Source organism: Rosa chinensis, chromosome 5 (assembly GCF_002994745.2).
Source record: "Rosa chinensis cultivar Old Blush chromosome 5, RchiOBHm-V2, whole genome shotgun sequence".
NCBI lineage: Eukaryota > Viridiplantae > Streptophyta > Magnoliopsida > Rosales > Rosaceae > Rosa > Rosa chinensis.
Window position 1 is genome coordinate 80,266,741 of NC_037092.1, and position 27,316 is coordinate 80,294,056.

At 37.9% G+C, this 27,316-nt stretch overlaps 3 protein-coding genes, 1 long non-coding RNA gene and 1 pseudogene across 7 annotated transcripts in view; 3 read left to right on the plus strand and 2 right to left on the minus strand.

The window, feature by feature from the left end:
* Positions 1 to 723: 723 nt before the first annotated feature.
* On the minus strand, positions 724 to 12,830 carry LOC112164878 (putative 4-hydroxy-4-methyl-2-oxoglutarate aldolase 3). 2 transcript variants are annotated; one of them, XM_024301219.2, is made up of 2 exons: positions 12,715 to 12,830; positions 724 to 1,246 (listed from the first exon to the last, which is right to left on the minus strand). In XM_024301219.2, the coding sequence occupies exon 2, from the start codon at positions 1,237 to 1,239 to the stop codon at positions 739 to 741; it is 501 nt and encodes a 166-aa protein (XP_024156987.1). In that variant the 5' UTR covers positions 1,240 to 1,246; positions 12,715 to 12,830; the 3' UTR covers positions 724 to 738. The 2 variants fall into 2 exon arrangements, with proteins under 2 accessions (XP_024156987.1, XP_024156989.1); XM_024301221.2 differs by having other exon boundaries at positions 724 to 1,259; positions 12,715 to 12,787.
* A 266-nt stretch (positions 12,831 to 13,096) lies between these two features.
* Positions 13,097 to 15,168, plus strand: LOC112164879. The gene is made up of 2 exons (XR_002922542.2): positions 13,097 to 13,630; positions 13,712 to 15,168. It is a non-coding gene; the product is annotated as an uncharacterized LOC112164879 (long non-coding RNA).
* A 638-nt stretch (positions 15,169 to 15,806) lies between these two features.
* LOC112164877 (putative 4-hydroxy-4-methyl-2-oxoglutarate aldolase 3) lies at positions 15,807 to 18,691 on the minus strand. Of its 3 annotated transcripts, none has more exons than XM_024301218.2 (2): positions 18,475 to 18,691; positions 15,807 to 16,466 (listed from the first exon to the last, which is right to left on the minus strand). In XM_024301218.2, the coding sequence occupies exon 2, from the start codon at positions 16,444 to 16,446 to the stop codon at positions 15,946 to 15,948; it is 501 nt and encodes a 166-aa protein (XP_024156986.1). In that variant the 5' UTR covers positions 16,447 to 16,466; positions 18,475 to 18,691; the 3' UTR covers positions 15,807 to 15,945. The 3 variants fall into 3 exon arrangements, with proteins under 3 accessions (XP_024156986.1, XP_024156985.1, XP_024156984.1); XM_024301217.2 differs by having other exon boundaries at positions 15,807 to 16,453; positions 18,475 to 18,687; XM_024301216.2 differs by lacking the exon at positions 18,475 to 18,691 and adding an exon at positions 17,830 to 18,401 and having other exon boundaries at positions 15,807 to 16,453.
* Positions 18,692 to 19,412: 721 nt separating this feature from the next.
* The window catches only part of LOC112165725 (serine/threonine-protein kinase BRI1-like 1), a 29,820-nt gene continuing 21,916 nt past the window's right edge, over positions 19,413 to 27,316 (plus strand). The window contains exon 1 of the mRNA XM_040505393.1: positions 19,413 to 19,716. The gene's annotated coding sequence lies outside the window, so the exon portion shown is untranslated. The remainder of the gene's footprint in view (positions 19,717 to 27,316) is intronic.
* LOC112165726 lies at positions 24,014 to 26,989 on the plus strand (annotated as a pseudogene).

Genomic DNA, 27,316 nt, shown 5'->3' on the forward strand with positions numbered 1-27,316 from the left:
TACAACAAAATTGCACTTTTCGATCAATCGATCGATTGCTAGCTAGAGCCTAAACTTTCTTAAGGGTACGGTATATGAGCTGAAAGGCCCTATTCACATCTTCTCTGCACTTTGCACCTGTGATAACAACTTTTCCGGTTTGATGGAGGTCTAGCTTGCAATCTAAGTTAACGGTGGATATCACATTCTGGATATTGGGAACAATATCAGTAGGGGAGTGCTGCAATTCCATCATAGAATTGGAAGGTGTTGGAATGTTTGACTGAAAGAGTGTATGAACAATTGGGTGTTGGGATGTTTGACCGAAAGAGACAGGAGACAGGAGACGTCAACAACCTGATTGCCCATTGATTCTAATGATGGTGTGATGAGGTTGAACTTGGGTGCGTGGTCAAAGAGCACCATGTTGTTGACCTCCTCTATTTGCTTTCCTTTGCTGTGCATCATCTTCTTTTGCTTCAAGATTAATACTGCCCAACGGAAAGGACATTGACTGTCATTAAAATCATACTAAGATAACAAAGGAAAGGACATTGACTGTCATTATAACAAAGGGAGCAATAACAAAGGGAAACAAACACAATCTCTTCTTGATAAGGAAAATATAATGCATATTTCAGAATTCAGATGCTAATTAACAAAAGTAGCAAAATGACAAACTCCAAGTACAATTGTCTTCAAAACTCAAAATCCTTTTATTGGCAAGACTTTTTTAACTGGTGAACTTATAATATTGATTCAGATAGACAATTCAGATGTGGAGACAAGGATGCCATCACTATCAGCATACAACCATTCCCCTTCGCGGATCAAGGTTCCTGCAATGTTGATCGGAACATGCTTACTGCCATGGCCTCTTTTGCCGGGCTTCACGGGATGAGATGCCAAAGCTCTCACCCCAATATCACATCCATTGATCTCATCTACATCTCTAATGCAGCCATTTATCACAATCCCTGCCCATCCCATGTTTTGAGCCAACTGTGCCAAAATCCCTCCTAGCAAAGCACTTCTCATGCTTCCTCCCCCATCAATAACTAAAACTCTTCCCTCGACTCTGGTTCCGACAAGCTCTCTAACCAAAACGTTGTCCTCAAAAACCTTAACAGTGGAAATGGGGCCTGAGAATGCTCGACGTTGTCCATACATCTGAAATATTGGTGGCAGGACACGCAAATCTCCACTTCCCAAAAGAGCTGTATTTGTATCACAAACTTCAGCAGTTGCTAAGAAAGCCATATTTCACCTGCAGATACAGCCTATTTTTATGTGATGCCACAAATAAAAACTGCCCAAGGATAAACCTCGGCAGGCATTTGAGACACTTTATAGCACACTACAAAGGAATTAGAGGGATTTAGACACAGAAATTTTTGGATATGGGGGCGAAAAAATATGAACAACCAGAAAACAAAACTCTGATGAATACAAAAAACTTCAATGAGTACATGTGTAGCAAGATCGTGGCAGTGGTTTCCAATAACAAGATAATTTGAGATATTTTCTTAAAATACTGACTTCCTCTTTTACCCTTGTGTCTTCTCAAATCTGCAATTCTTATTAATCCTTTCTCCCTCTACTACCTATCAACCCAGAAAGTCTCATCTCTCTCTCTCTCTCTCTCTGCAAATAATTTCTCCCTTTATTTCTGTCAATCAAAAAATTTAACTAGCCATGTAAGAATTTCTCTAGTTTCGATCTCTTTCTTTTTCTATTTTTGAAGGAAACTTTCCATAGAAGCTCAAATTAACCAGATAAAAGAAGTAAGGGAGGGACGATGAACCCAGAACCAACTAATCTGATTGCATGAGGAAATATAAAGTCTGAACTTCCTCTTAATTTTGGAATTGATTGTATCTTTTTCTAGATTTTTTCAAGAAGCATTTTGTAGAAGCATCGATAGAGAAGGAAGAGGATGAACAATTAACGAAGGAAAAAAATGGGCCCCAACCATGGTGGTGAGTAAGAATTAGCAACTAAAGCTTGAAGTGACATGATGGTTTGTTTTCGCGCTTATAGGTTTTCATCGGAGGAAGCATCCTCTGCTTAGTTTGAGTTTGCTCAGACGCACCACTGGAGGAGGTAGCCCTACTCATCCCTACGTGTGTCCCCACCCCTGCATAGTGTACACTGTACACACAAATACAGCACCATGCAAAGACTATTTATATTAGTCGAATGAGGGAAAAATAATCCTTTTTTTTTTTTTGTTACAAGGGAAAAATAATCCTTTGTTAAAGGATATCAGGATTATGTGGATTATGTGTGTCTTACTAAATTAGAAGTATTTTTTATTGTTGTAATAGGAGAAGATTGTTCTTTGTTCTAGATTCCTAGTTCTAATTAGAATAGGATTCCTTATACTCAAAAGGCACGTGTACTTACTTGGAATGGAATGGAATGTAATGAAATGATTACGGAGTAAAAACACCCATGTGTTTACTAACACATAAAGGAATCGGAATGATTCCAGGTAAAAGAATTCATGTGTTTACTAACACATGAAGGAATCGGAATTGGTGTAGGTCCCACCTATTTATCAGGAATCGATTCCTGAATACTCAAGAATTCGATTACGGAGGGGGGAGATGGGCTTAGGAATCATTCCTCCGGAATCAATACCGATTCCTTTCTTCTCTCATTCCACTTGTCTCCGATTCATGATTATTTTTCATTCCAAGTAAGTAAACGTGCCAAAAAATTATAAGGATTAATTTCAGTTTACCCCCCTGAGGTTTGGGGGTGAAATCATTTCAATTATTTTATTTACAGATAAAGTGTAAAATTATTTTTTACAAATATTTCTTCACTTTATTGGGGATATATTCTAAAATTCTTCACTTTATCGGAGATATATTACAAATATCGTAGACCAGTTAGCGGCTTTCAACCACCTAGAGTATTTTTTTTGTTTTTATAAACCTATTATAATTTGTGGTGTATAGGTTGAAGACAAAATAAAATAATAATAATAATAAAAAAACGAAAAAACAGAAAAAAAAAAAAAAAAAAAAAAAAAAAAAAAAAAAAAACATTTTTTTAAATTTTTTTTTTAAATTTTTTATGTTGAAATGACCATTTTAGCCCTCAAAAGTCAAACTTAACGTCCAATTTGGACGGAATAGTAAAAATTGGACACGGCTGATTGAAATTGAAAAGTTTAGGGGGTAAAAATTTTAAATTGAAAAGTTTAGGGGGTGAAATGATGACACCCTCAAACCTCAGGGGGGTAAACTGAAATTAATCCAAATTATAACCTTGGCAATTACAGGTGGCATGGAAAAATTGTTTGCATCGCATTTTAATGATGCAATTTCGTTGTTCACATACTTTTCGTGAAGGAAATTAGGTGGCTGATGCTTTGGCCAATTTTGGAGTTTCAGGTACGGGCTTTACTTGGTTTGATTCATCTCCAAGCTTCGTTAATCAATTTTGTTTAAGAGATAAGTTGGGTCTCCCTAGTTTTCGTTTTAGATGAATTCTTTTGTTTTGGAAGACAGGATGTCTGCCATTCCTCATTCATAGTACTTTACATCTGGGAAGTGTAGGATATTTACTTGTATTTCTCTTTATTTTTAATAAATCTTTTACCTCGCATTTGCGAGGTTTGATTCAAAAAAAAAAAAAAAAAAAAAGATTATGTACTTGTATCCTTTATATGTAGAGGCTCCTATTATCAATGAAATACACATCTGTTCTACTAATTCTCTCTACAATCTTCTTTGCATCCTTTATTCTTAAACACGTTATCAGCACGAGCCCTAATCCTAAAATCAAAAAGCCAAAATCCTAACACAGCTTTCCACCCCGGTTAGCCTCGCTCAACTAGCCTCATTGCGCACCTGTCTTCGCCGAGCACAGCGCCCCTGCTACTCTTGTGCCTACCTCCTCACACAACACCTACATGCCTATGCACAAGCCCGCTTGCACGCAACTAGGATTGCAGCAGCCCCTGCAATCCTGCTCTAGGATCGAAGCAACCCCTGCAATCCTGTTCTAGGATTGGTAGCACGCTAGCAATCCTAAAGACTCTTATACGCTTGCATCAACACGCGTGTGTATCAAAGTTTTCAAGCTTCAAAACAACAAGTAAGTTTTAAATTAAAGTTCTCGCTTTCTACATTTAAATTTAATTTAATTTTCTTCTGGGACTTCCAAACTCTCTTCTTCTACATCCCACATTTCTTATAACGTGGGTTCGATAAAAGAATAAAAGCGAAACTGTGGATAGTTCGCGCTAGCTATGAATAAGAGATTCATGAGCATCAAAATTTGACGACCATTCAAACATCAATGTTGTGGTCTAATCCAAATTTCTTAGAAATTGATTTCTTGGTAACAAAGAAGCTCAAAAATCGAAATTTGACGACCATTCAAACATTAATGTTTCGGTCTAATCCAAATTTCTTGAAAATTGATTTCTTGGTAGCAAAGAAGCTCAGAAATCTATGATTAGTTGTCATCGAAGTTTTATACTCCGAAACTAATCTAGTCTCCTTTTCCTTATCAAAATGTCAGCTGAAAATATGCAAAAGCTCGATTTTGCTAAACTGTATTCAACCGGCACAGGATACAGTTGGGTGTCTAATGTCAAGAATTACCTCACTACAAAAGGGATCTTGCCCACCATTCGAGCACCAAATACAGATTTGCTGTTTACGGCCTTCTACAGCTAAAACTGCTCAAGCCCTCATATTTATAAGACGACATGTGGATGCGCTCCGATGGGAGTATATGTCAGTCAAGGACCCTAGGGCATTGTGGGTTGCACTTGAAGAGCACTTTGAAAATATTCAAGATACTCTCCTCCCTAACTAGAAGGTGAAGTGCAATGATCTACACTTTGCTGACTTCAAGACATTTACTTAATATAATTCAGAGGCTCTACGCATCAAGCCGATGTTGGGATTCAATGGCATTTTGCCTTAAACATTATTAATAAATGACAATAGTCATAACTCTTTCACAACTAAGCCCATCCAATTAAATGCAATGTATGTGAAAGGTTTAATATGAGAGAACGGTTTTATAAGTGAGCATAGCTCCACCAAAATCTTGCCATACCTTACCTATTTGCTACTAAATTGAAGTTATAACAACTATTTGTCTAGATTTGATTATAATTATTTTGGATTAGATTTTGGGTCTGAAACTTCGATATAATCGTTGGCTAACATTAATAAAGTGTCGATTCTTTTATTTCATGTCTTCAATTTCCTTTAATGACTGCGGACGAAAACGAGTATTAGAGAAGTTTATGTGTCACTCTAATGGGTTTTATGTAATCACTGTTCAAGTAATTGAGTCCAATGACGTCATAAGAGATGACCTTTGGGACACTGACACATATAGGCTTTGGCATGACAGTTTAGGACACTCATGTCATGATATGATGATCTGTATATTAAAGACTTCACAAAGACATCTTTTCTTTCAAGTGAAAAGAAGCATGAATCAAAAGTTGGTTCAAGAAGACACACAAACCTTCGCTAAGCCTCACGGCGCTGGCGTCGTCTGCCGCTGGCTGAGAAAGGCCATGCTGTCATTCCCCAATGACTTGACTCATCTCTCCGCTTCTGAAGTCAATTGTGACTTCATGACTCAACCAAAATTTTCATTGGTTGCTTCTAAAACCCATCACTAGTTTGCAAAGCCTGCTTTTTAGCTAAATTAGGATCGAGACCATCATATGCAAAGGACACATGTGTTCTCATTATAGAATTCGAGGGAATTCTGGGGACCGATTCAACCAACTTGCGGACCGTTTAGATATTTTATGATGTTGGTTGATGCACATGCACGCTGGGCACATGCACGCTGGTCACGTATCATGCTATCATCCACCCGTAATGTTGGTTATGATAAACTCCTGGCCCAGATCATATGGCTACGGGCTCACTATTCCCATGTACACACCCAAATGGTCTCGCGAAAGCCGGCATTAAATGACTACGATGGTAGTCCAGATATTGGTAATGCACACCAATATTTTCGCTTGCGATTATGCAATATAGTATGCAGCTATGCTAATTTGTCTATGACCCATTGTCACTCAACCTTTCTTTGCGCTACAGCTAGTGACTAGGTGCGAGTCTGATATCTCGTACTTACGCATATTAGAGTGCGTGGTTTATGTGTCAATCACGCCACCACAAGATCATTCAAATGGGTTATAAGCAATGAATGTGTACATATGTGTGTGTGTAGAACCCTTAACAGACGATCTCTTTAACGCTATATTTACGAATTGTCACTTTGATAAGACGGTATTCCCGTCATTAGGGGGAAATTAGAACGTCAACGTTCAACTTGAACGATAGGAATTGTTGTGGTCTGTCCCCACTATGTCCCATCTCGATCCCCTAAATGTGACGAGATCACATATAGCTGCTGCAAACATGCCTGCAAGGATTGATGTCCACCCAAGAGAACATAGCACCACCCAGAGGAGCTGGGCACGCCGTTGCCGTTATAGATGGTGGCATTACCACAAGGTGGTATAATGGCGTCACAAGCCGTGGGTTCCACTAGAGAGCGTAGGAGACCTATAGGTTCGATAGATTCTCACCCTAAGAAGAGAGCGAGTTTGGCACAACCTGATCCATTGATCATTGATACTCAAAATCAGTCTCATGAAAATATTTTAGATTATGGTTATGTCCAAAAGACATCGTTGGGGATGCCTCGATGTTAGAATCAATTCCTGAAAATATAGAGATCTCTACAAACTACACTAGTGTACATGAAGATGTGCGATTATTGAGACCAATGGCATCGAGCATTGCTCCGTTGAAGAATGTTAGCGTATAGAAAATTGGTCTAAATGAAAAGATACGATCCAGGTTTAATTAGATTCACTAACGAAGGAAATGATTTCGGGCTTGAGATGCCGACACCTTTTAACATAAAATCTGTTGACATAAATAGATTATAGACTCCCCTCATGGTACAAGACTTCTCACAACTCCTTGGAATCGACTACTAGGAGACATATTCTCCCGTAATGGATGTCATTGCACTCTACTACCTTTCCGTTTTGTAGTTTCCGAATAACTGAACGTGCAGCTTGCGAATATGGTCATTACATATCTTTATAGGGATATGAAAATATACATGAAGGTCCATGTCCATGATGAACTTCATTTACCCAAATCAAGTGGCTCTAGACTACAAAGTACGTTTGTAATAAGGATGTAATGCTCACTAAGTAGGATATGATGAACTATACCCGCCCGTTTCCATAACAAGTTCTAGATTTGCAATTGTCGCGATTTATGTTGATGAATATAAATAGAACCCTTGATGAGTTAAGGAAAACCGCTGAACACCTGAAATCCGAGTTTGAGATGAAGAACCTTGGGAGTTGGGAAAACATGGTTTTGTCTCAGTTTAGAACTTAAATATCGTGTCAATAGATGCTTAGGCATTTTGATAAAGTCAAGATCGAAGCACTCCCATGGTCATCCATAGTCTTTGACCCTAAAAGGGATCCATTTCGTCCCAGAGATGATGATGAAGACGTGTTAATAGCAGAAGTGCTTACCTGAATACAATATGTACATTATTGTACTAAGCACAATACAAGACCGGACACCTCATTTGTTGTGAACTTATTTGCTAGATGTACCTCTGCACCAACGCGAAACCATTAGACTAGTGTAAAGACAATTTTTTGATACTTCAAGGATACGATAAATATGGACTTGTTCTATCCCTATAGAGAGAAAAAAAAAAGACAACAAAATGGAATCAGAAACCATTGGCCCAAAGGTCGTCGTCATTGCCGGCACCAGCACTGCCCCGGCATCCTCCCTCCCTCCGTCAAAACGATGGTAATGTTTTGATAGGTTTTGCTAATGCAGGATATCTCTCTGACCCTCATAAAGGTTGTTCTCAAACTGATTATGTCTTTACTATAGGAAGCACCGCGATATCTTAGAGGTCTACATAGCAGACCATTGTCGCTACTTCTTCGAATCATACAGAGATTATTGCTCTCCTTGAGGTAGTTCGTGAATGCATATGCTTGAGGTCTATAGTTGTACATACTCGAAGAACTTGTGGTTTGAAGTATATCACATATGAACCTACGTGCATTTATGAGGATAATGCAGCTTGCATTAAACAAATGAAACAAGGTACGTTTCATCAAGGGCGACAAAACTAAGCATATATCGCCTAAATTCTTGTATAATCAGCAACAACAAACACTTCTAAATGTTACAGTGAACCAAATCAAATTTGAGGATAAGGTAGCGGACTTAATCACTAAGTCGTTACCTAAATCCACTTTTGCAAAAAATGTGAAGAGTATCATAATGCAGAAATTATATGAACTCCCACGATTGAAATCAGGGGGAGATCTTGACATCAGAGGGGAGGCATGATGCCTACATGTTTGATCTCGAAGAGTGAAGGGCATGTTGTACTCTTTTTTTCCTCTTCAAGGTTGTTTTTGTCCCACAAAGTTTTTATTAATTCGGCAAGATTTTTAATGAGGCAACGTTTGAAGCTCCATGGTGTCACAATGACATCACGTTTGGAAGGCACAAGGGGGAGTGTTAAAGGATATCAAGATTATGTGTGCCTTACCAAACTAGGAGTATTTTCTATTGTTGTTATAGGAGAAGATTGATCTAGATTCCTAGTTCTAATTATAATAGGATTCCTTGTACTCAAAGATTATGTACTTGTATCATCTATATAGAGGCTCATATTATCAATAAAAGACACATCTATTCTATTATTCTCTCTACAATCTTCTTTACATCTTTATTCTTAAACATCCTCATTATTTTCTACACACTTCTAACCTATGGAAGTTAAGGGATATACTATTGTGTATCAGTGTAGTATTATCAGTACCATAAATATATGCGTGTGGGTGTTCTATATTTGTATATTTGAGAGAGAGAGAGAGAGAGAGTCTCATGTATACATTGGACTGGTGCAAAGACAATCTTTCGATACTTAAAGGGTACGATAAATATGGGCTTGTTCTATCCCTATAGAGAGAGAGAGAGAGAGAGAGGGGGGGGGGGGGGGGGGGGGGGGGAGGACAATAAAATGGAATCATAAACCATTGGCCCAAAGGTCGTCGTCACTGCCGCCATACATGGCATTACTGCCGGCATCGGCACTACCCCGGCATCCTCCTTCCCTCCGTCAAAACGATGGTAATGTTTTGATAGGTTTTGCTGATGCAGGGTATCTTTCTGACCCACATAAAGGTTGTTCTCAAACTAGTTATGTCTTTACCATAGGAAGCACCGCGATATCTTAGAGGTCTACAAAGCATACCCTTGTCGCTACTTCTTCGAATCATGCAAAGATTATTGCTCTTCATGAGATAGTTCGTGAATGCATATGGTTGAGGTCCATAGTTGTACATACTCGAAGAACTTGTGGTTTGAAGTATACCACAGATGAACCTACATGCATTTATGAGGATAATGCAGCTTGCACTAAATAAATGAAACAAGGTTTCATCAAGGCTAGGGTAACAAAACCAAGCATATATCGCCTAAATTCTTGTATAATCAACAACAACAAACACTTCTAAAGATTGAAGTGAACCAAATCTGATTTTAGGATAATGTAGCAGTCTTAATCACTAAGTTGTTACCCAAATCCACTTTCGAGAAACATGTGAAGAGTATCGGAATGCGGAAATTATACGAACTCCCACGATAGCAATCAAGGGGAGATCTTGACATCAGAGGGGAGGCATGATGCCTACATGTTTGATCTCGAAAAGTGAAGGGCATGTTGTATTCTTTTTCTCCTCTTCAAGGTTGTTTTTGTCCCACAGAGTTTTTATTACTCGAGTAAGGTTTTTAACGAGGCAACGTTTGAAGCGCATGGTGTCACGATGACATCACGTTTGGATGGCACAAGGGAGAGTGTTAAAGGATATCAAGATTATGTGTGCCTTACCAAATTAGGAGTATTTTCTGTTGTTGTTATAGGAGAAGATTATTCTAGATTCCTAGTTCTAATTATAATATGATTCCTCATACTCAAAGATTATGTATTTGTATCCACTATATATAGAGGCTCCTATTATCAATAAAAGACACATCTATTCTATTATTCTCTCTACAATCTTCTGTACATCCTTTATTCTTAAACATCCTCATTATTTTCTACACGCTTCAAACCTATGGAAGTCAAGGGATATACAATTGTGTATCAGTGTAGTATTATCAGTACCATAAATATATGCGTGTGTGTGTTCTATGTCTGTATATTTGTGTGTGTGTGTGTGTGAGAGAGAGAGAGAGAGTCTCATGTATACATTCCCTTCTCTTAAATATATGCGTGTGTGTTCTATGTCTGTATATTTGTGTGTGTGTGTGTGTGTGAGAGAGAGAGAGAGAGTCTCATGTATACATTCCCTTCTCTTATGGATAACTGAAACATATAAACTAATATTTGTGTATCCCTCCAACTAGAGCTTGTGTTCAATGATCACCAATTATATATTCCCTAGTATATAATCATGTCTTATTTATATATATGACCATATGAATGTGCACGAGCGAGTAGGTGAAGTCTTCCTTCTTGACCTGAAGAGAGAAACAGAGAACAAAGGAACAAATTCTTTGCAATTATACATAACTACAAAAGCAGCATTCAAATTTTTAACATTCAACACTATGAGAAATGGAGCGACACTGATACACACAGTAACCTCTGCATGCTCTCATCACAGACTGCAGAATAAATCAAACAAATGAAGAGTCATAGACAGACACACACAGAAAAAGCCTTTTTCACATGGAGTCTAGACAACGCCAATACTTCAAATCTTCCTGAATCCCCTAAAATTCGAATGAGGAGCAGAACTTAAAAAAATCTTTCAGGATGAAGAACTTCAAGGTGCCAGAAAATCTCAATAATGGTAGTAAAAAGTGACTTGTTTGGTTATTCTACGAGTTTCCTAGTGCATCCTTACACACAGACTGTCAATTTTGTAGACAACTACGTCAGGCTTACGAGCTCCTTCTGCCATTATCCTATGCAGTTGAATAACTGCACTACTCTTACCTGTATGTCTTGACAACTCCAAAAGGTGCAAGTAACTTTCTTTGAGGAAATACCTCTACAAATCATATTAGAGGATTATATTTGTTAAATTTTTTAGTTTTAGAGAACAAACTCTCTTCTCTTAATAATAGTGTGTGTGTGTGTGTAGATACAAATCCTATCTAGAGCAATGCCTCGCTCTGAAATTTCAGAGCGAGTTTAGGGTCATTTTTCGGTCGCATTTCCACATCTCGACCGTTCAGTTTTTAGCTGCTAATGTATAGATTATCTCTCCAAAGTTTTAACCAAATTGATGGTCGTTAAGGCATTGATAACTGCCTTAAAGCTAGTACGGTTTAGGTTGGACGGATTCAGTTAGTCCACGAGTTTAAGTGAGTTAGATACTTTAAAGATCATCAATTTGGCTGAAATTTTGCATAGATGATTTATACATTAGTACCTAAAAACTAAACGGTCGATATGTGGATATGAGACCAAAAAGTGACCATAAACCCTAACCTCGCTCTGAAATTTCAAAGCGAGGCCTCGCTCTGAATAAAATCTGTATATATATATATATATAGGCCTTCTCTGCTAAGAATATCCTTAATTTAGCTTACAGTACGGATTTTCATATTTTGACTACTTTTCGATCACATATTCACATCTTAACCGTTCAGTTTTTAGGTATATATGAGTAGATCACTTCTACAAATTTTCAGCCAAATTTATGATCATTAGGGCATCCAAAACTGCAATTTATACGAACGAACCCAAAACTGCAATTTACCTGTTCACAAGTATCCTACTAACAAACATAACAGGCCGGAATCCATATGTAGCGCTTCAAAAGTCAAATTCTTACTATAGTAATGTCAAAATATTCCCCTTCCCCTAAATTTTCTCACCAACCAAACATGCAGAGCAAAGCATTTTAGCAAATTAAGTTTCCTGATAAGTTCTCACCATCTCCTCAGGCCAAGGCTTTGGGTCTCATGAAAAATCCATGACAAAGAGCCACTGCTTGTAACCCCACCCTTTCTGCCATACAAAGAGCCGAAAGGGCGAGATTGGATAAGGGTCCGGGACTTTGTGGACGATACAGGAGGTGGGAGACTGTGAGTAGAGGATAGGAAGAACAATGTGGACTGGAGAGGCTGCTTAGTGTTCGGGAAAGGCGGAGAGAGCTCAGTGCCATGGCTGGTCCTGCTATCTCTCCTACTAACCCAAACACAACATTATCTTAATTAAGGAAACAAGATTGACTAAAATTCACTCCACCAAGTACACATGCATATGAATTGCATTCATATCCTTGGACTGGGCACAGCTTTTCTTGTAGCTGCAATCTTGAAGATTACATTAGGATAAGATTCCATCCTGGGTTGACTACTTTTATCCAATTAGAAGCTTACATAAGGAAAAGATCCCCATCCTGGGTTGACTAATTTCATCCAATTGAGAAGCATATAATGACAAAGACATTTAGAACTTTAGAAGGATTCCATTACCAGTTTAGAGTCATATAATATATGATAGAGAAACAAAAATGCCAACTTTCACACATATGGTATTAACATTCGACATGTGCCCTGAAACTTATTGGAAAAAAAAAAAAAAAGACTCCTACTTTGAGCTCAAACCCAGCAACAAAATCAAAGCTCTAGACAAGAAATTGAAGCTTACACGGTAGAGAATGAAGTGCCAATATTCCAGTGGAGAGCCTTGGCTTAATCTTGAGGCGTCAATTGTGTGAAATGAGATGAGGTGGGGGAGTACCGACAAGTCTTTATCCATTAGTTTATACAAAAAGCAGCAGTTACAAGTTTGACGGTTGATTGTGTGGTTCAATTTGTGCCGACATTATAATACTCTAGAATCTAGATAGATAAAAAAGATGGGTTAACTGTTCATCGATCATCACTGTTCATTTGAAAGCAAAAAAGATGATTTGCCCTCGTTTGAATTTTCTTTAGGCTCTGCCGTTGAGATAGGTGTACCGTATGTTTCTTCTACAGCCGTATAATCGACTCCTTCTGGTTTCTTCTCTCTTCCGTTGGTTTCTCTCTTCCTCTCTTCTGCCCCTAGGTTTATCAAGCTATCCCTGTCTAGCGCCCGATTTTTTTCCACGCTTCTGTTCTTCTCGCTTCTGTCTCCCAATACTCACTTGCGAAATCAGATCCCAAAATCACATAAACACAGAGAAAAGCAGCGAGAGCATAGAAAATGAAATCAACAGAGATGAAACAGCCCAGAAACGTGAGAAGCATCCGAGAGAGGTAGAGGGTTTTTAGGTTGCAATCCGTTTTCTCCCTTTTTCTCTTTTACCAATTTTTTTCGTTAATTTCCCAATCTTCTTTTATGTTTTGATTTCAATGATTTCATTCTAAATAGAAGTCTGGGTTTTGGGTTTCTTGCCTTTGTTTTTGTTCTGAGTTTCCAACCTTGGAATTGATTGTAGGCTCTATAGAAATCTTAGGGTAAGAACCTTCTTCTCATGATCAGACTGGAGATTTGGGCAAATCCAGGTTTGCTAATCAGTTTATGTTGAGCGAAGAGGCTCTTTTGCTTCGACCACAACACTCCAATTGCTCAAGTGAAGGTTGCCTGTAGTCTTATCTGTTCTTTCGATTCGACACTCCAATAGCATCTACAGCATTTAAATATTAGGGAATTGTTTCAGGTAGCAAAGGAAGCAGTTTATAAACCAAAGTCATGAAAACTTTCAGATTTTAGTGAAGGTGGTTTCTGGGTTTTCACTTGTTTCATCTGCAAATATTTCCCCAATTGTTAAATATTTGGTTCATATTTCAGGTAGCAAAGGAAGCAGTTTATAAACCAAAGTGATTCAGTCCTTGAGGTTCTAATTGATGATGTTATTAATAATGTGTGGCATAGTTTATAGAATTTCGTACATAGTTGAAGCATTGTAGTTTTTGTTCTTTTCTGAGTGTAATGTTTTGTTTTCTTTGGTTCTGTTTTGAGTTTCAGTTTTACATGTATGGTTGGTGATTTTTGCATTTGTTGTTTTGAACCACTGTTTTAATATATATTAACAGTTTTGTTCTTATAGTTAAACCATAGTACTTATGTAGGAAAAAGTGCAAGGATTTGTTGTTAGATTAAAGAGTCATATATGGTTGAGCTATAAAAAAAAGGTAGCTTTCTTAGTTTATCTGTAAGGTATATGATTAATTAGGCATTGAACAGTTTTCATAGTACTTGAGTTAGCTCTATTTCAATTTTTTAATGAACTTTGGCTTAAAAAATTTGGAGTTTAAAAATGAGAAAAGCCAAAGTTGTTTGATGCATTTATAATAATAACCATAATAATAGCAAGTTAGTTTTGAGTATATTTTTGTTACTTTTGATTTGAGAGTCTTTGTAAAGCAGGTGGTTTAGGTTATTAGGCTTAGTTATCTGCAGTATTTAAAACACTACGGTTATGCTAGCTATAAATCAATTTTTTTCTCATGCCATACAGTAATCATAACTCCAAAACAACCAACAAACCACATGAAGTCGAGAATGATTAGCTCTTTTCATTTGTTACATTAGGCTTTAGTCTCTACATCTAACCATATTGACATACCTGCTTTATATTGTGTATTGTACCTTCTATTCAATTTGTATGATGTTGTGATTTGTTTTGTTTCTTAGAGGATCTCTGGTGGTAGTATCTTTGGATGGTAGTACTATCTTTCCATCTTTATAAATTAGGAATGGTAGAAAGTGAAAAGGACATCATTTTCATTATGTTTTTGTCTAGATTTAAACCAAAAGTGAATCAAAGCTGTTGGAATCAAGAAGATACAGAAAAAAAAGAAAAAAAAAAAAGAAGCAAAGTTTATTATCTAGATAGATAACAAACCAACTGAACAGGGATAGATCATTTTTTGGGAAATTGGAGATATGAGGTAGAAGTTTCTAGGGTAGATAGAAGTCTCCCAGCTAGAGCATTTTGGGAACGATGACCTTTTTGAACAAGCTCCAGCAAGAACCTTTGCTAGATTAGCTTATAACCCTTCTATAAAACTAGCATTTTTGCACCAGTTCCAGTTGAACAAGCATCAAATAATATGTAATGTGTATAAACACTGTTTGACTACTTCAATAATATGTAACAATGTTGTTTTTGTATTTCGTTGTTCTAATTTATTTACAAAAACAGACTCCGCAGCAAAGCGTGGGAAAAATTTCTAGTCTCCATAATTGGTAACACGCTCCAAATGTCGTCAGCTTCCTATGTTCCGTTATGTCTCCTTGCAGTAAATTTCTCAATTTGTTCCCTTCAATTATAGAATAGAATAATTTCACTTTCCTACCCATATATCAAAATATTGCAATTTACCCCTTTATCATTTTCTGTCTTGGACCTAAATGTATCAAAAGATATGAAAACCATATTAGCCTATGAGGGCAAGAACCAAAGCATGTTGAAGGGTCTAGGATCAACATCAACTCATGTTCTGTTTCATTGACCAAACATTTTGTGTCATAAATTCACAATAAAAATTGTGTATAACAAACTAAGACTTGTACATCAATCTGACACAGTTCATCCGTTGCCATCCGATCTACATCACATCCTGTAATGAATTTCAGGGGTTTGGAGGTGCTCAATTGCACCATCAGGGGCAAAAAAAATTCTAAATTTTAAGGTGCTTGTTCTTCAAAAGACATCCTAATAATTTGTTGCTGATAGTCTGATTGGCATTATCAAATATTAAGTAATAGTTCTATAAATGAATATAATTAGTAGCAGATAAAAGGAGCAATAACAAAGGGAAGAAATATAATGCATATTTCAGATGCTAACTTTGTTAGCAAAATTACAAACTCCAAGTACAATTGTCTTCAAAACTCAAAATCATCTTATTGGCAAGACTTTTTAACTGGTGAACTTACAATACTGATTCAAATAGACAGTTCAGATGTTGAGATAAGAATGCCATCACTATCAGCATACAACCATTCCCCTTCGCCGATCAAGGTTCCTGCAATGTTGATCGGAACATGTTTATCGCCATGGCCTCGTTTGTTGGACTTCATGGGATGAGATGCCAAAGCTCTCACCCCAATATCACATCCATTGATCTCATCTACATCTCTAATGCAGCCATTTATCACAATCCCTGCCCATCCCATGTTTTGAGCCAACTGTCCCAAGTTCCCTCCAACTAAAGCACACCTCATGCTTCCTCCCCCATCAATAACTAAAACTCTTCCCTCGCCTCTGGTTTCGAGAAGCTCTCTAACTAAAACGTTATCCTCAAAAACCTTAACAGTGGAAATGGGGCCTGAGAATGCTCGACTTTGTCCATACATCTGAAATATTGGTGGCAGGACACGCAGGTCTCCACTTCCCAAAAGAGCTGTATTTGTATCACAAACTTCAGCAGTTGCTAAGAAAGCCATATTTGCCCTGCAGTTACAGCCTATAAATCATTAAAATGTGATGCCACAAATAAAAACTGCCCAAGGATAAACCTCGGCAGGCATTTGAGACACTTTATAGCACACTACTAAGGACTTAAAGGGATTTAGAGTTCCATAGTGTACACTGTACACACAATAACAGCACCAGCCCTATGCATTACTGTTTATATTAGTTGAATGAGGGAAAAATAACAGCCAAGTTTTGAATTTTTTTTACCTTATCGTCATTATTTTCTACACACTTCAAACCTATGGAAGTCAAGGGATATACTATTGTGTATCAGTGTAGTATTATCAGTACCATAAATATATGCGCGTGTGTGTTTTCTATATCTGTATATTTGAGAGAGAGAGAGAGAGAGAGAGTCTCATGTATGCATGCCCTTCTCTTCTAGATTATCTATAGGTTTCATAGTTCACAGTTTCACACTGAAATGTATAAACTAATTGTCTATCCCTCCAACTATTAGAGCTTGTGTTCAATGATCACCAATATACATGTGTGTGTGTGACTATATAAATGTGCATGTGCGTGTAGCTGAATTCTTCTTTCTTGACCTGAAGAGAGAAACAGAGAAACAAAGGAACAAATTCTTTTGCAATTATACATAAGCAGCATTCAAATCTAACATTCAACACTATGAGAACTGGAGTGACACAGAAACACACAGTAACCCCTGCATGCTCTCATCACAGACTACAGAATAAATCAAACAAATAAAGGGTCACAGACGCGCATACACAGAAACCCCTTTTTCACATGGAGTCTAGAGGATGCCAATAGTTCAAATCTTCCTGAATCTCCTAAAATTTGAATGAGGAGCAGAACATTGAAAAATCTTTCAGGATGAAGAACTTCAAGGTGCCAGAAAATCTCAACGATGGTAGAAAAAAGTGACTTATTTGGTTATTCTACTAGTTTCCTAGTGCATCCTTACAAAGATGGTCAATGATCATTTTATAGACAACTACGTCAGGCTTACTAGCTCCTTCTGCCATTATCCTAAGCAGTTGAATAGCTGCACTACTGTTACTGCATGTCTTGAAAACTCCAAAAGGGTGCAAGTAACTTCCTTCGAGGCGATACCTCTACAAATCATTTCTGAGAAGAGGTTCAATGCATCCACAATTGGCGCATTATTCTAACAAAGACTCATACCATGGACTTGTTTGCTTGAAATCAGATATCACAAGTTTCTACTAACAAACATAACAGACCAGAATCCAGATGTAGAGGTGCTCCAAAGTCAAATTCCGACTAATGTTTTCTATTCAAAATACTGCCTTCCTCCACATTTTCTCAGCAACCAAACAAATGAACAGAGCAAAGCATTTTAGCACAGTTTCCTCGTAAGTTCTCACCATCTCCTCAGGCCAAGGCTTTGGGTCTTGCCGAAAATCCATGACAAGGAGCCGCTGCTTGTAACCCCACCCTTTCTGCCATACAAAAAGCCAAAAGGCCGAGATTGGGTAAAGGTCCAGGACTGAGTAGACGATATAGGTGTTGGGGGACTGGAGTAGAGGATAGGAAGAACAGTATGGAGGGTGGAGAGGCTGCTTAGTGTTCGGTGAAGGCGGAGAGAGCTCAGTGCCATGGCTGGTCCTGCTATCTCTCCTACTCACCCAAACACAGCCTTAGCTTACAAAGGAAACAAGATTGACTGAAATTCGCTCCACCAAGTGACATATGAATTACATTCATATCCATAAACAGGGTACAGCTTTGCAGCTACAAAATCTTGAAGATTACATTAGGATAAGATTCCATCCTGGGTTGACTAATTTCATCCAATTAGAAGCATATAATGACAAAGATATTTAGAACTTTAGAAGGGTACCAATTTAGGGTCATATATGTATGATAGAGAAACAAAGATGCCAACTTTCACACATATGGTATCAGCATTCAACATATGCCCAGAGTTTTTTTGAAAAAAACAAAGACTCCTACTTTGAACTCAAATCCAGAAACAAAATCAAAGCTCAAGACAAGAAATTGAAGCTTACAGAGTAGAGAATGAAGTGCCTATATTCCAGTGGAGAACCTTCGCTTAATCTTCAGGCATCAATTGTATGAATTGTGATGACGTTGCTGCTCCTCTTTTTCTTATATGTTCTATCACAGTTCTGACTAGTCTTTATTCCATTAGTAAATACAAAAAGCAGCAGTTACAAGTTGACGGCTGATTATCTGGTTGAATTTTGTGCCCTGACACCTCCAAATTGGTAACACGCACCAAATGTCGTCAGCTTCCTATGTTCCCTTATGTCTCCTTTAATTATAGTGAATTTCTCACTTTGCTTCCTTCAATTATGGAATAATTTCACTTTCCTACCAAAATATCAAAATATTGCAATTTACTCCTTATCGTTTTCTGTCTTGGACCTCACTGTATCAAAGGCAAATACCAAGCACGTTGAAGGGTCTAGGATCAACATCAACTCATTACAAGCAAGTCAACTCAATCACCATTCAAAGTCAAGAGTGATCAGCAAGGCCTCTAGTCAACAAATTGTTAGAACTACTTGGAATACAACTGTTACAGCTTGTTATCGCGACTTTTTTTTTTTTTTGACTTTGTCAAGAGGAACCCAAAGGCTTCCTAGGCCCAAGATAAACCCCTTCGGCGCATGTGAAATGCTCCAACTGTGCATTGCAGCACAGTGTCCGGCCACTTTAACAGCTTCGGGGTTCGAACCTAGGTTGGGGAGCACACCCAACTAAGCAAGAACCACTAGGCCACTTGCAGTGGTTTTGTTATCGCGACTTAAGAAAGCAAATCTAACATTGACGAGTTGATCATGCGTGTTTACCACATTTACTTGATGTTAATGTATCTGAATAGAGTCGCTCCACGCATAGGTTTGAGAATAATCAGATTTCTTCTGTATCTTTCCGTCTCAGTCCCTTTGAGAAGAAAGTTATCAACTGTCCCTCCGGTAAACATAAACCAAGTAATTATGTAGTTGAGGGTGGTCTATTTCATTGACCAAACATTTTGGTGTCACAAGTTCAAAATAAAAACTGTGACCTTGCTTATTTGAGTTGTGTTCAGAACAAAGACTTGTACATCAATCTGAGTATCTGACACAGTTCATGCTTAAGAGTTAAGACAAGCATACTGGTATATAGTATGAATAAAGCAGTGCTTGTGTAGAAGCTAGAGACGCCTATATACAAGCCTAGCAATCCCAAACATTAGATTTCCTTTCTGAACATCGTACTCTGTCACACTCCGAGAGTCCGAGGTACCTTTCTTTCTCTGTTCTTTCCTCAACAAAAACTGTCTGATTGCCCATTAAGGCCCTCCGCTCTGCTACTTTATAATTCACATGAATATATGATATGTTGTAAATATTATTATCTATGTGGATGTCCATGTAAATACTCATTAGTTGTGTACTTTGATGTAAACCCTACCTCTATATAAAGGAGGCTAATGAGACTGAATGATATACTTCTACTTCCTCCCAACTATTCTCTCTTCATATTCTCTCTACTTTATAACACGTTATCAGCACGCTCTGCTTTATCTTTTGTTTCCTACTTATATACTCCATGATGGTCAAACAGTTACATGGGGCAACGTTGTTGATTGTGACCAATAACTTGATCTATGAGTATTTTCCACTGCTGACGAAAGTGTTTATGATAAACCCTATCAGCTGCGCTCCCAATTGATAATCAGAAATCAGAAGGGAATTGTTTGCATATGATTGAGTACATGTTAATTAAGGTCAGAAGGTTGTAGAAATCTTATTTCTTCCCAAGGTCTGTTCCTTATTAATATTATATACATATGAGATAGTCAATATGCATATCTATGTTTGTCTCAATACTGTGCATACTGTGCCGTAACCTATGTTTTCTGATCATGGTTTGTTTCTTTTATTCGACAATTTTACTGCTTGTTCTTTTCCCTTTGTGCGGCACGAATTACTAATTATCCTCATATTTTAGGATGCCTATGTGTTTAATTACAACAAAAGGCTATTGGGTGATGGTTTCTTGAATTTGATTTGCAGCAAGTGGATCATATATAATCATTGCCCATATAGCACTGTTAGTAGTCTCCGAATGTCATTATTATGATTAAACATAATCTTGTATAGGCAATGTCAATGATATTCACCCATAGTTAATTGGTCATGTTTTCGTTTTGCATTGTGTTTGAAAGTGCATCTTTCACTCTTTTAATTGAAAGATACCATTTGATTCACCTTCTTCATCCATTTGATTGGAAAAGTGAAATCCTTACACCCATATCTAGTTGGGAATTTTGAAATTAAAACAAATTGAGACTTGAAGTCTCTCGATCTGATTACAGAGGGCCTGAAGTTCCTCGATAATTACATAATCACAATTGCAATATGAAGTTTTTCCGAGTTTATACAATTACGAGGGCCAGAAGATCCTCAAAGCTATGCAATTGAGTATATGAACTTAAATGTTTCTTAATCTCCAATTATAAGAGGGCCTGAAGTTCCTCTAGTTATTTTTATGCTGGGGTCCTTTCCTCCTTATGACTATTTTGAATTTGGAATTCAAACCACCTTTAGAACCTACAGTTCAAAGTTGGACAATCAATCGAAGCCAGAAGCTTCTGACTAACATACAATATTATCATGTATCGTGAAGTCAACCAGACCAGAAGTTCTGTGTATTTCTTCATTAATGGAACCAGAAGTTTCCACAATTAACTTTATTGCATAATTTATCTATTTATTTTTCTTCCCGGCAATTTTTCTATTTTGTTATGTACTTTCATTACAGTACTTATCTTTTAAATTAATTTTTTTTGTTACTCATACGGACCAGCAGTCCTATACCTCGAACATATGAATTTTGAGTGTAATATTTTTGAACCAGAAGTTTAAAATTTCATAGTAGAACCTGAAGTTCTAACAGTAACACTCAAACCCGAAGCTTTGAGTATAAAATATAAATTAGTTAAAAGTGAACTTGAAGCTTCACTTTAGTCACCTCGAGCCTGAAGTTTCGAGCATCAAATTTATTTGAACCCGAAGTTCAAATTACGAAATTTTAGAACTTGCAGTTCATAGAAAAAAAATATTCGAACCTGAAGCTTCGATTACACATATAATTCATTCATAGTTTATCTGACTTTATGTCAACTCGAACTAGAAGTTTCGAGTAAATTTTCATATGTCGATTGATATATTCTTCTTTATGCCTGCTTAAAGCATTCCACCTTAAAACCTGAAGTTCTAATTGTGCAGACTTGAGCCATAAGTCTCGAGTGAATATATAGACAATGTATCATAAAGTTTTAATCTGGGTCAACCCCAAACCTGAAGCTTTGAGGGGATTATTTTGAATAATGGCGTGAATTTGTGTGGAATGTATCCACCAGGTCTAAAGTGTTAAGCTCCCAAAACAGGGAAGATTATACAAGCCCTATAATGCTCATACATGAGATTATAAGTAAAAAGATCCACATTCGCTACATGACTCATCTATGAGAGATGATTGTCCTAGAAGTGACAATATGTGCCCCAGAAGTGGCATGGGTACCCAATATCAATAAGCTTATTATAGCTAATGCATGCATATAAGAATGTGTGGGATCTATGATTAATGATCATCGATGATAATTTACATTTGGTAGCTACCAAAAATCATTAAGGGTTGTATTGATGTTATACCACGTTTCATTATAAAATGTCGACAAAGTATATTACTGGCCAAATTGGAAAGAGGCAATTCCAATGAAATTGAATATTTGAAACGTGATGAAATACTTGGACCTTTAACCCTACATGTAGAAAAGGGTATTTGTCAAAAGTGAAGATAAATCACTATGACACAATTTCTATTTATAGAGACATGAGATTATGATTATCTTCCCTTATACGAATGACAATTTTCTGTAAGTACAGTGTTACATATAGCTGTTATATTGACGAGAGATTTATGGCATGTTGTCATCGTATATCGTGAAGATCTTAAAGACATATTGCTAAAAGCAAAATCTCAAAAGTAAAGTGTCATTATAAGCGCATTGCTTATCAAATCCTTAAGGGATTCAAATACATGAATGATTCAAATGCAAGTCCATGAAAGGTTGAAAGAGCCTGAAGCTCACTCATGGAATCAAAGAGTCTAAAGCTAGCTCATATGTACTCATTTCGTTCTAGTCAACGAGATCTAAATTGCCTTAATGAGTACTATGAAGAGACTACTATTGAATTCGAATTATGAATATAATGTTGCAACATATTCTAACTTTCGCAAAGTTATGAATAACGTACTTAAAGCTCTTGAAGAAGCTTATATGAGACATATCAATACACAAAGATATTGATGTGTATGGCTAGGTATGCCATGATGATTTTTTCAATGTTTTAAACTATACAAAGTTAAATGTGTCAATTTCTTTATATTGTTTAGCTATTGCTTTGTGTATGAATTTGAGCATATGAGATTATTTTCTAACCTTATCATATGAGGTAAGGCTTATTGAAAATCATCTAGCTTTGTTGGTATTGCTTAACCTTTTCAGGTATGAAAATTTGTGATGAGCCCCTATATGCAAAGCACACGTGGTCTCACTTCAGTGATAGACACATCAAACCACTATACATAGTACATGTAGCTTATCACACACATAATTAAGGCTTGCAACAATCAGGGGGAGATTCTCATAAGGGTGAGCATCCAGAAGCATGCTACCTAGGACATATGTGCGTTGTGCTCTTTTTGCCCTTCGACCAGGATTATTTTTGTCCCACTGGGTTTTTGTTACCTGGCAAGGTTTTTAATGAGGCAACAATAAGCGCGTCCAATACCATCATTCATTGGTGGACATCCAAGGGGGAGTGTTGTAAATATTATTATCTATGTGGATGTCCATGTAAATACTCATTAGTTGTGTACTTTGATGTAAACCCTACCTCTATATAAAGGAGGCTAATGAGACTGAATGATATACTTCTACTTCCTCCCAACTATTCTCTCTTCATATTCTCTCTACTTTATAACATGATATACCTCTCTCTTTCATTCAGTTTCATACTTTCATTCATATATGGTAGCTAAAAAGCTCTTAAATGTTTGTTCTTAATGAGTTTCTTTCAAGTTTGTTGATTTTTTACATGTCTGATAGTGATTTCCACCATAAAGGCACCACAACCCATTTTACAAATTTATTTAATTTAATTCCTGTTGGGAAATTTCAATTGCAGCTTCCAAGCAAAAATGGGTGGAAAGATTAAAGCTTTAGAGCAAGTTCACCCGTTGGGTCACCAGGTCACCCACTATTCACTGCTTTTTAGTGTTAATTTCACCCTCTGGGTCACGAGCACAGTTTATTTCATGCCCTGGGTCACCCTGTACAGTGTTCTGGGTCACCATGGTGACCTGCACAGTGTATTTCGTGCCCTGGGTCACGAGCACAGTGTATTTCGTGCCCTGGGTCACGAGCACAGTGTATACTAAAAAGTAGTGAATAGTAGGTGACCCAGATAATGAACATATATACTAAAAAGTAGTGAATAGTAGGTGACCCGGTGACCCAACGGGTGAACTTGCTCTTAAGTTAGCCCACTGAAAGATGAGAGCTTTTGGTTCAGAACTTCAGATGAATGAGTTGTGCTGCTCAGGTGTTGAATAGTCCCCAGAAAGATTCCTATTGAAACTTTGAAAGCAAAACAACAAAATGAAGAGGGAATAGATCATCAGAAGCATGATGGGTTTGTTCTGTTTTTTTGTTCTGCTTCTCTTTCACTCTCTAAATTTTACTTCAGCTGCTTCTAATGAGGATGTGGTGAAGAAGCTTTTGTTGCAATTCAAGCAATCCTCTGTTCAATCTGATCCTCATGGTTTCTTATCTGACTGGAAATCTGATTCTTCAACTGCCCTTTGTTAATGGAAAGGCCTGACTTGCTCTGAAGGCCACGTCATCACCCTTGACCTCTCCTATTCTGGTCTCATTGGAAGTCATCACCTTCCAACTCTCACAGCCTTGCCAAGTCTTCAAAATCTGTACTTGCAAGGCAATTCATTCTCTGCTTCTGATCTTTCAGTTTCCAACATTTCCACATGTTGTCTTGTAACAGTTGACTTGTCCTCCAACAACATCACAAGCCCTCTTCCGGTTCGGTCTTTTCTTGAGGGTTGTGAGAATCTGGCTTTGGTCAACCTCTCTGGCAATTCAATCCCAGGAGGGAGTTTCAGCTTTGGTGCTTCCTTGCTTCAGCTTGACATCTCTAGAAACCTGATTTCGGATTCATCCTTGTTGACTTGCCAGAATCTGAATCTGCTCAATGTTTCCGGTTACAAGCTGACCGGAAAACAGAGTGATTCTATCTTGTCTTGCAAGAATCTGACAACACTTGACCTTTCATACAATGCTTTATCTGGGGAGATACCCAACACTATCCTGGAAAGTGGCTCTGCATCACTCAAGTATTTGGATCTCTCAAGCAACAATTTCACTGGAAAGTTTGCAAGCCTTGATTTCGGGCAGTGTAGCAGCCTCACGTTGCTGAAGCTATCACACAATAATCTCTATGGGGATGAGTTTCCTTCAAGCCTTGCTAACTGTCAAGCTTTGGAGACACTGAACCTGACTAGTAATAAGTTGCAGGACAAGATTCCGGGTGCTTTGTTGGGAAATCTCAATAAGTTGAGGCAACTCTTTCTGGGTCGCAATCAGTTTTCGGGTGAAATTCCAGCCGAATTAGGAAAGGCTTGTGGGACACTTCAGGAGCTTGATATTTCTGATAACATTCTTACTGGTGAATTGCCCTCAAGTTTTGTGTCGTGCTCTTCTTTGGTTAGTCTCAATCTTGGTCGCAATCAGCTCTCAGGAAATTTCCTCAGTACTGTTGTGAGTAAGCTTCCGAGTTTGAGATATCTCTATGTACCCTTCAACAACATCACTGGTCCTGTGCCACCATCTATTACCAATGGTACTCGGCTTCAAGTGCTCGACCTCAGTGCTAATCTCTTCACAGGGAATGTTCCTTCAGTGTTTTGCTTCTCCAATGCTCCCTCAGCTTTGGAAAAGATACTTCTAGCTAACAATTTTCTCTCCGGGACTGTGCCATCGGAACTTGGAAACTGCAAGAGCCTGAAGGCCATTGATCTGAGTTTCAACAGTTGAGTGGTGCAATTCCTTTAGAAGTTTGGACCTTGCCAAATCTTTCCGACTTGGTTATGTGGGCAAACAATCTCACTGGTGAAATCCCGGAAGGCATTTGCATCAATGGAGGAAAACTGGAAACCCTGATTCTCAACAATAATCTCATTACTGGAGCCATTCCACAGTCCATTGGCAGATGCACCAATATGATTTGGGTGTCACTATCTAGCAACCGGCTTACAGGAGCAATCCCTTCAGGTATTGGAAATCTCCTTAAGCTTGCTATACTTCAGTTGGGTAATAATTCACTGTCTGGTCAGATTCCAGCTGAGCTTGGCAAGTGTCAAAGCCTCATTTGGCTTGACCTGAACAGCAATGACCTAAATGGTTCTATCCCATCAGAGCTTGCTAACCAGGCCAACCTAGTCATTCCTGGAACAGTTTCTGGGAAGCAGTTTGCATTTGTTAGAAATGAGGGTGGTACAGCTTGCAGGGGTGCAGGAGGACTAGTTGAGTTTGAGGGAGTCCGACCTCAGAGACTAGAAAGTTTACCTATGGTTCATTCTTGTCCATCATCTAGAATTTACACAGGAATGACAGTTTACACATTCACCAGCAATGGAAGCATGATCTTCCTTGACATTTCCTACAATCACTTGTCTGGGACTATTCCCGCAAACTTAGGTGCACTGTCCTATTTGCAAGTCTTCAATCTAGCACACAATATGTTAAGTGGAAATATTCCAGAAAGCTTTAGAGGACTAAAAGCAATTGGAGTCCTGGATCTCTCTCACAATAATCTTCAAGGTTATATCCCAGGATCTTTGGGGACTCTCTCTTTCCTGAGTGACCTCGATGTGTCTAACAACAACCTCACCGGTACAATCCCTTCCGGAGGTCAGCTCACCACCTTCCCAGCATCAAGATATGAGAACAACTCCGGCCTTTGTGGCATTCCCTTGCCAGCCTGTGGATATCAAAGACCTCCAGCAGAATCTGAAGTTGTTCCTGAAGAAGAGAAGACTATAGTTTCAGGAATGGTCATTGGTTCTGCTTCTTTCACTTTTTTATTTTTGGTGACTCTGTATCTCTCTTTGATGTCACCCTATCTCGACCTCCCATTCCGGATTCTCCTCAAGGGTTTTTCCTGCTAGGATCAGCTCAAGTACTTTCCTTCTCCACATTCACCTCCTCCAAATTCAATCCAAAAGATGCAAACTTTACCATCACACTTGAGAACAAAACCAATTGCTTGGGAAAAAAAAAAGATTGACCGTTAGTCTTCCTTCCTTCTAACATTGCTTTTGCTTTTCAAGGTCACTGTAATTCTGTGAAGCATCAAGCTTTACCCCCCAAAATCCTAACCATTCTCCTCCAAATCGAAAAATCCCATCTTTCATCTCCTGTTGAATCCAGCTATCATTTGTGCAATGCTAAAGTATTGGTTTTTTACTTCTTAAACTCACAGTTAATCATATCCTTGAAACAGCAGATGAAAACTGAGGCCACACACTTCTTTTCCCACGAGAATACAAAACAAAACTATGAAAGAACCCTAGAATTAACTAACCAACATGCTTCTATTTCCCACATTGTCTCAGAAACTAAAAACACCTTATACAAAATCAACAACAACTAAAAAAAAAAAAAATTGAAACGAACTGATCAAAGAAGACAGAAACCGAGAGTAAAAGAAGCGCACCGTTAGAACAAGAGCCTTGTAGAACTTCACGCGACGCCGT

Coding starts and splice junctions, on each gene's coding strand:
- LOC112164878 (XM_024301219.2), bottom strand. CDS start 1,239: ATGGCTTTCTTAGCAACTGCTGAAGTTTGTGATACAAATACAGCTCTT.
- LOC112164877 (XM_024301216.2), bottom strand. CDS start 18,062: ATGGCACTGAGCTCTCTCCGCCTTCACCGAACACTAAGCAGCCTCTCC. Junction 16,454..17,829: donor AGCCTTGGCCTGAGGAGATG/GTGAGAACTTAC, acceptor CTGTAACTGCAG/GGCAAATATGGCTTTCTTAG.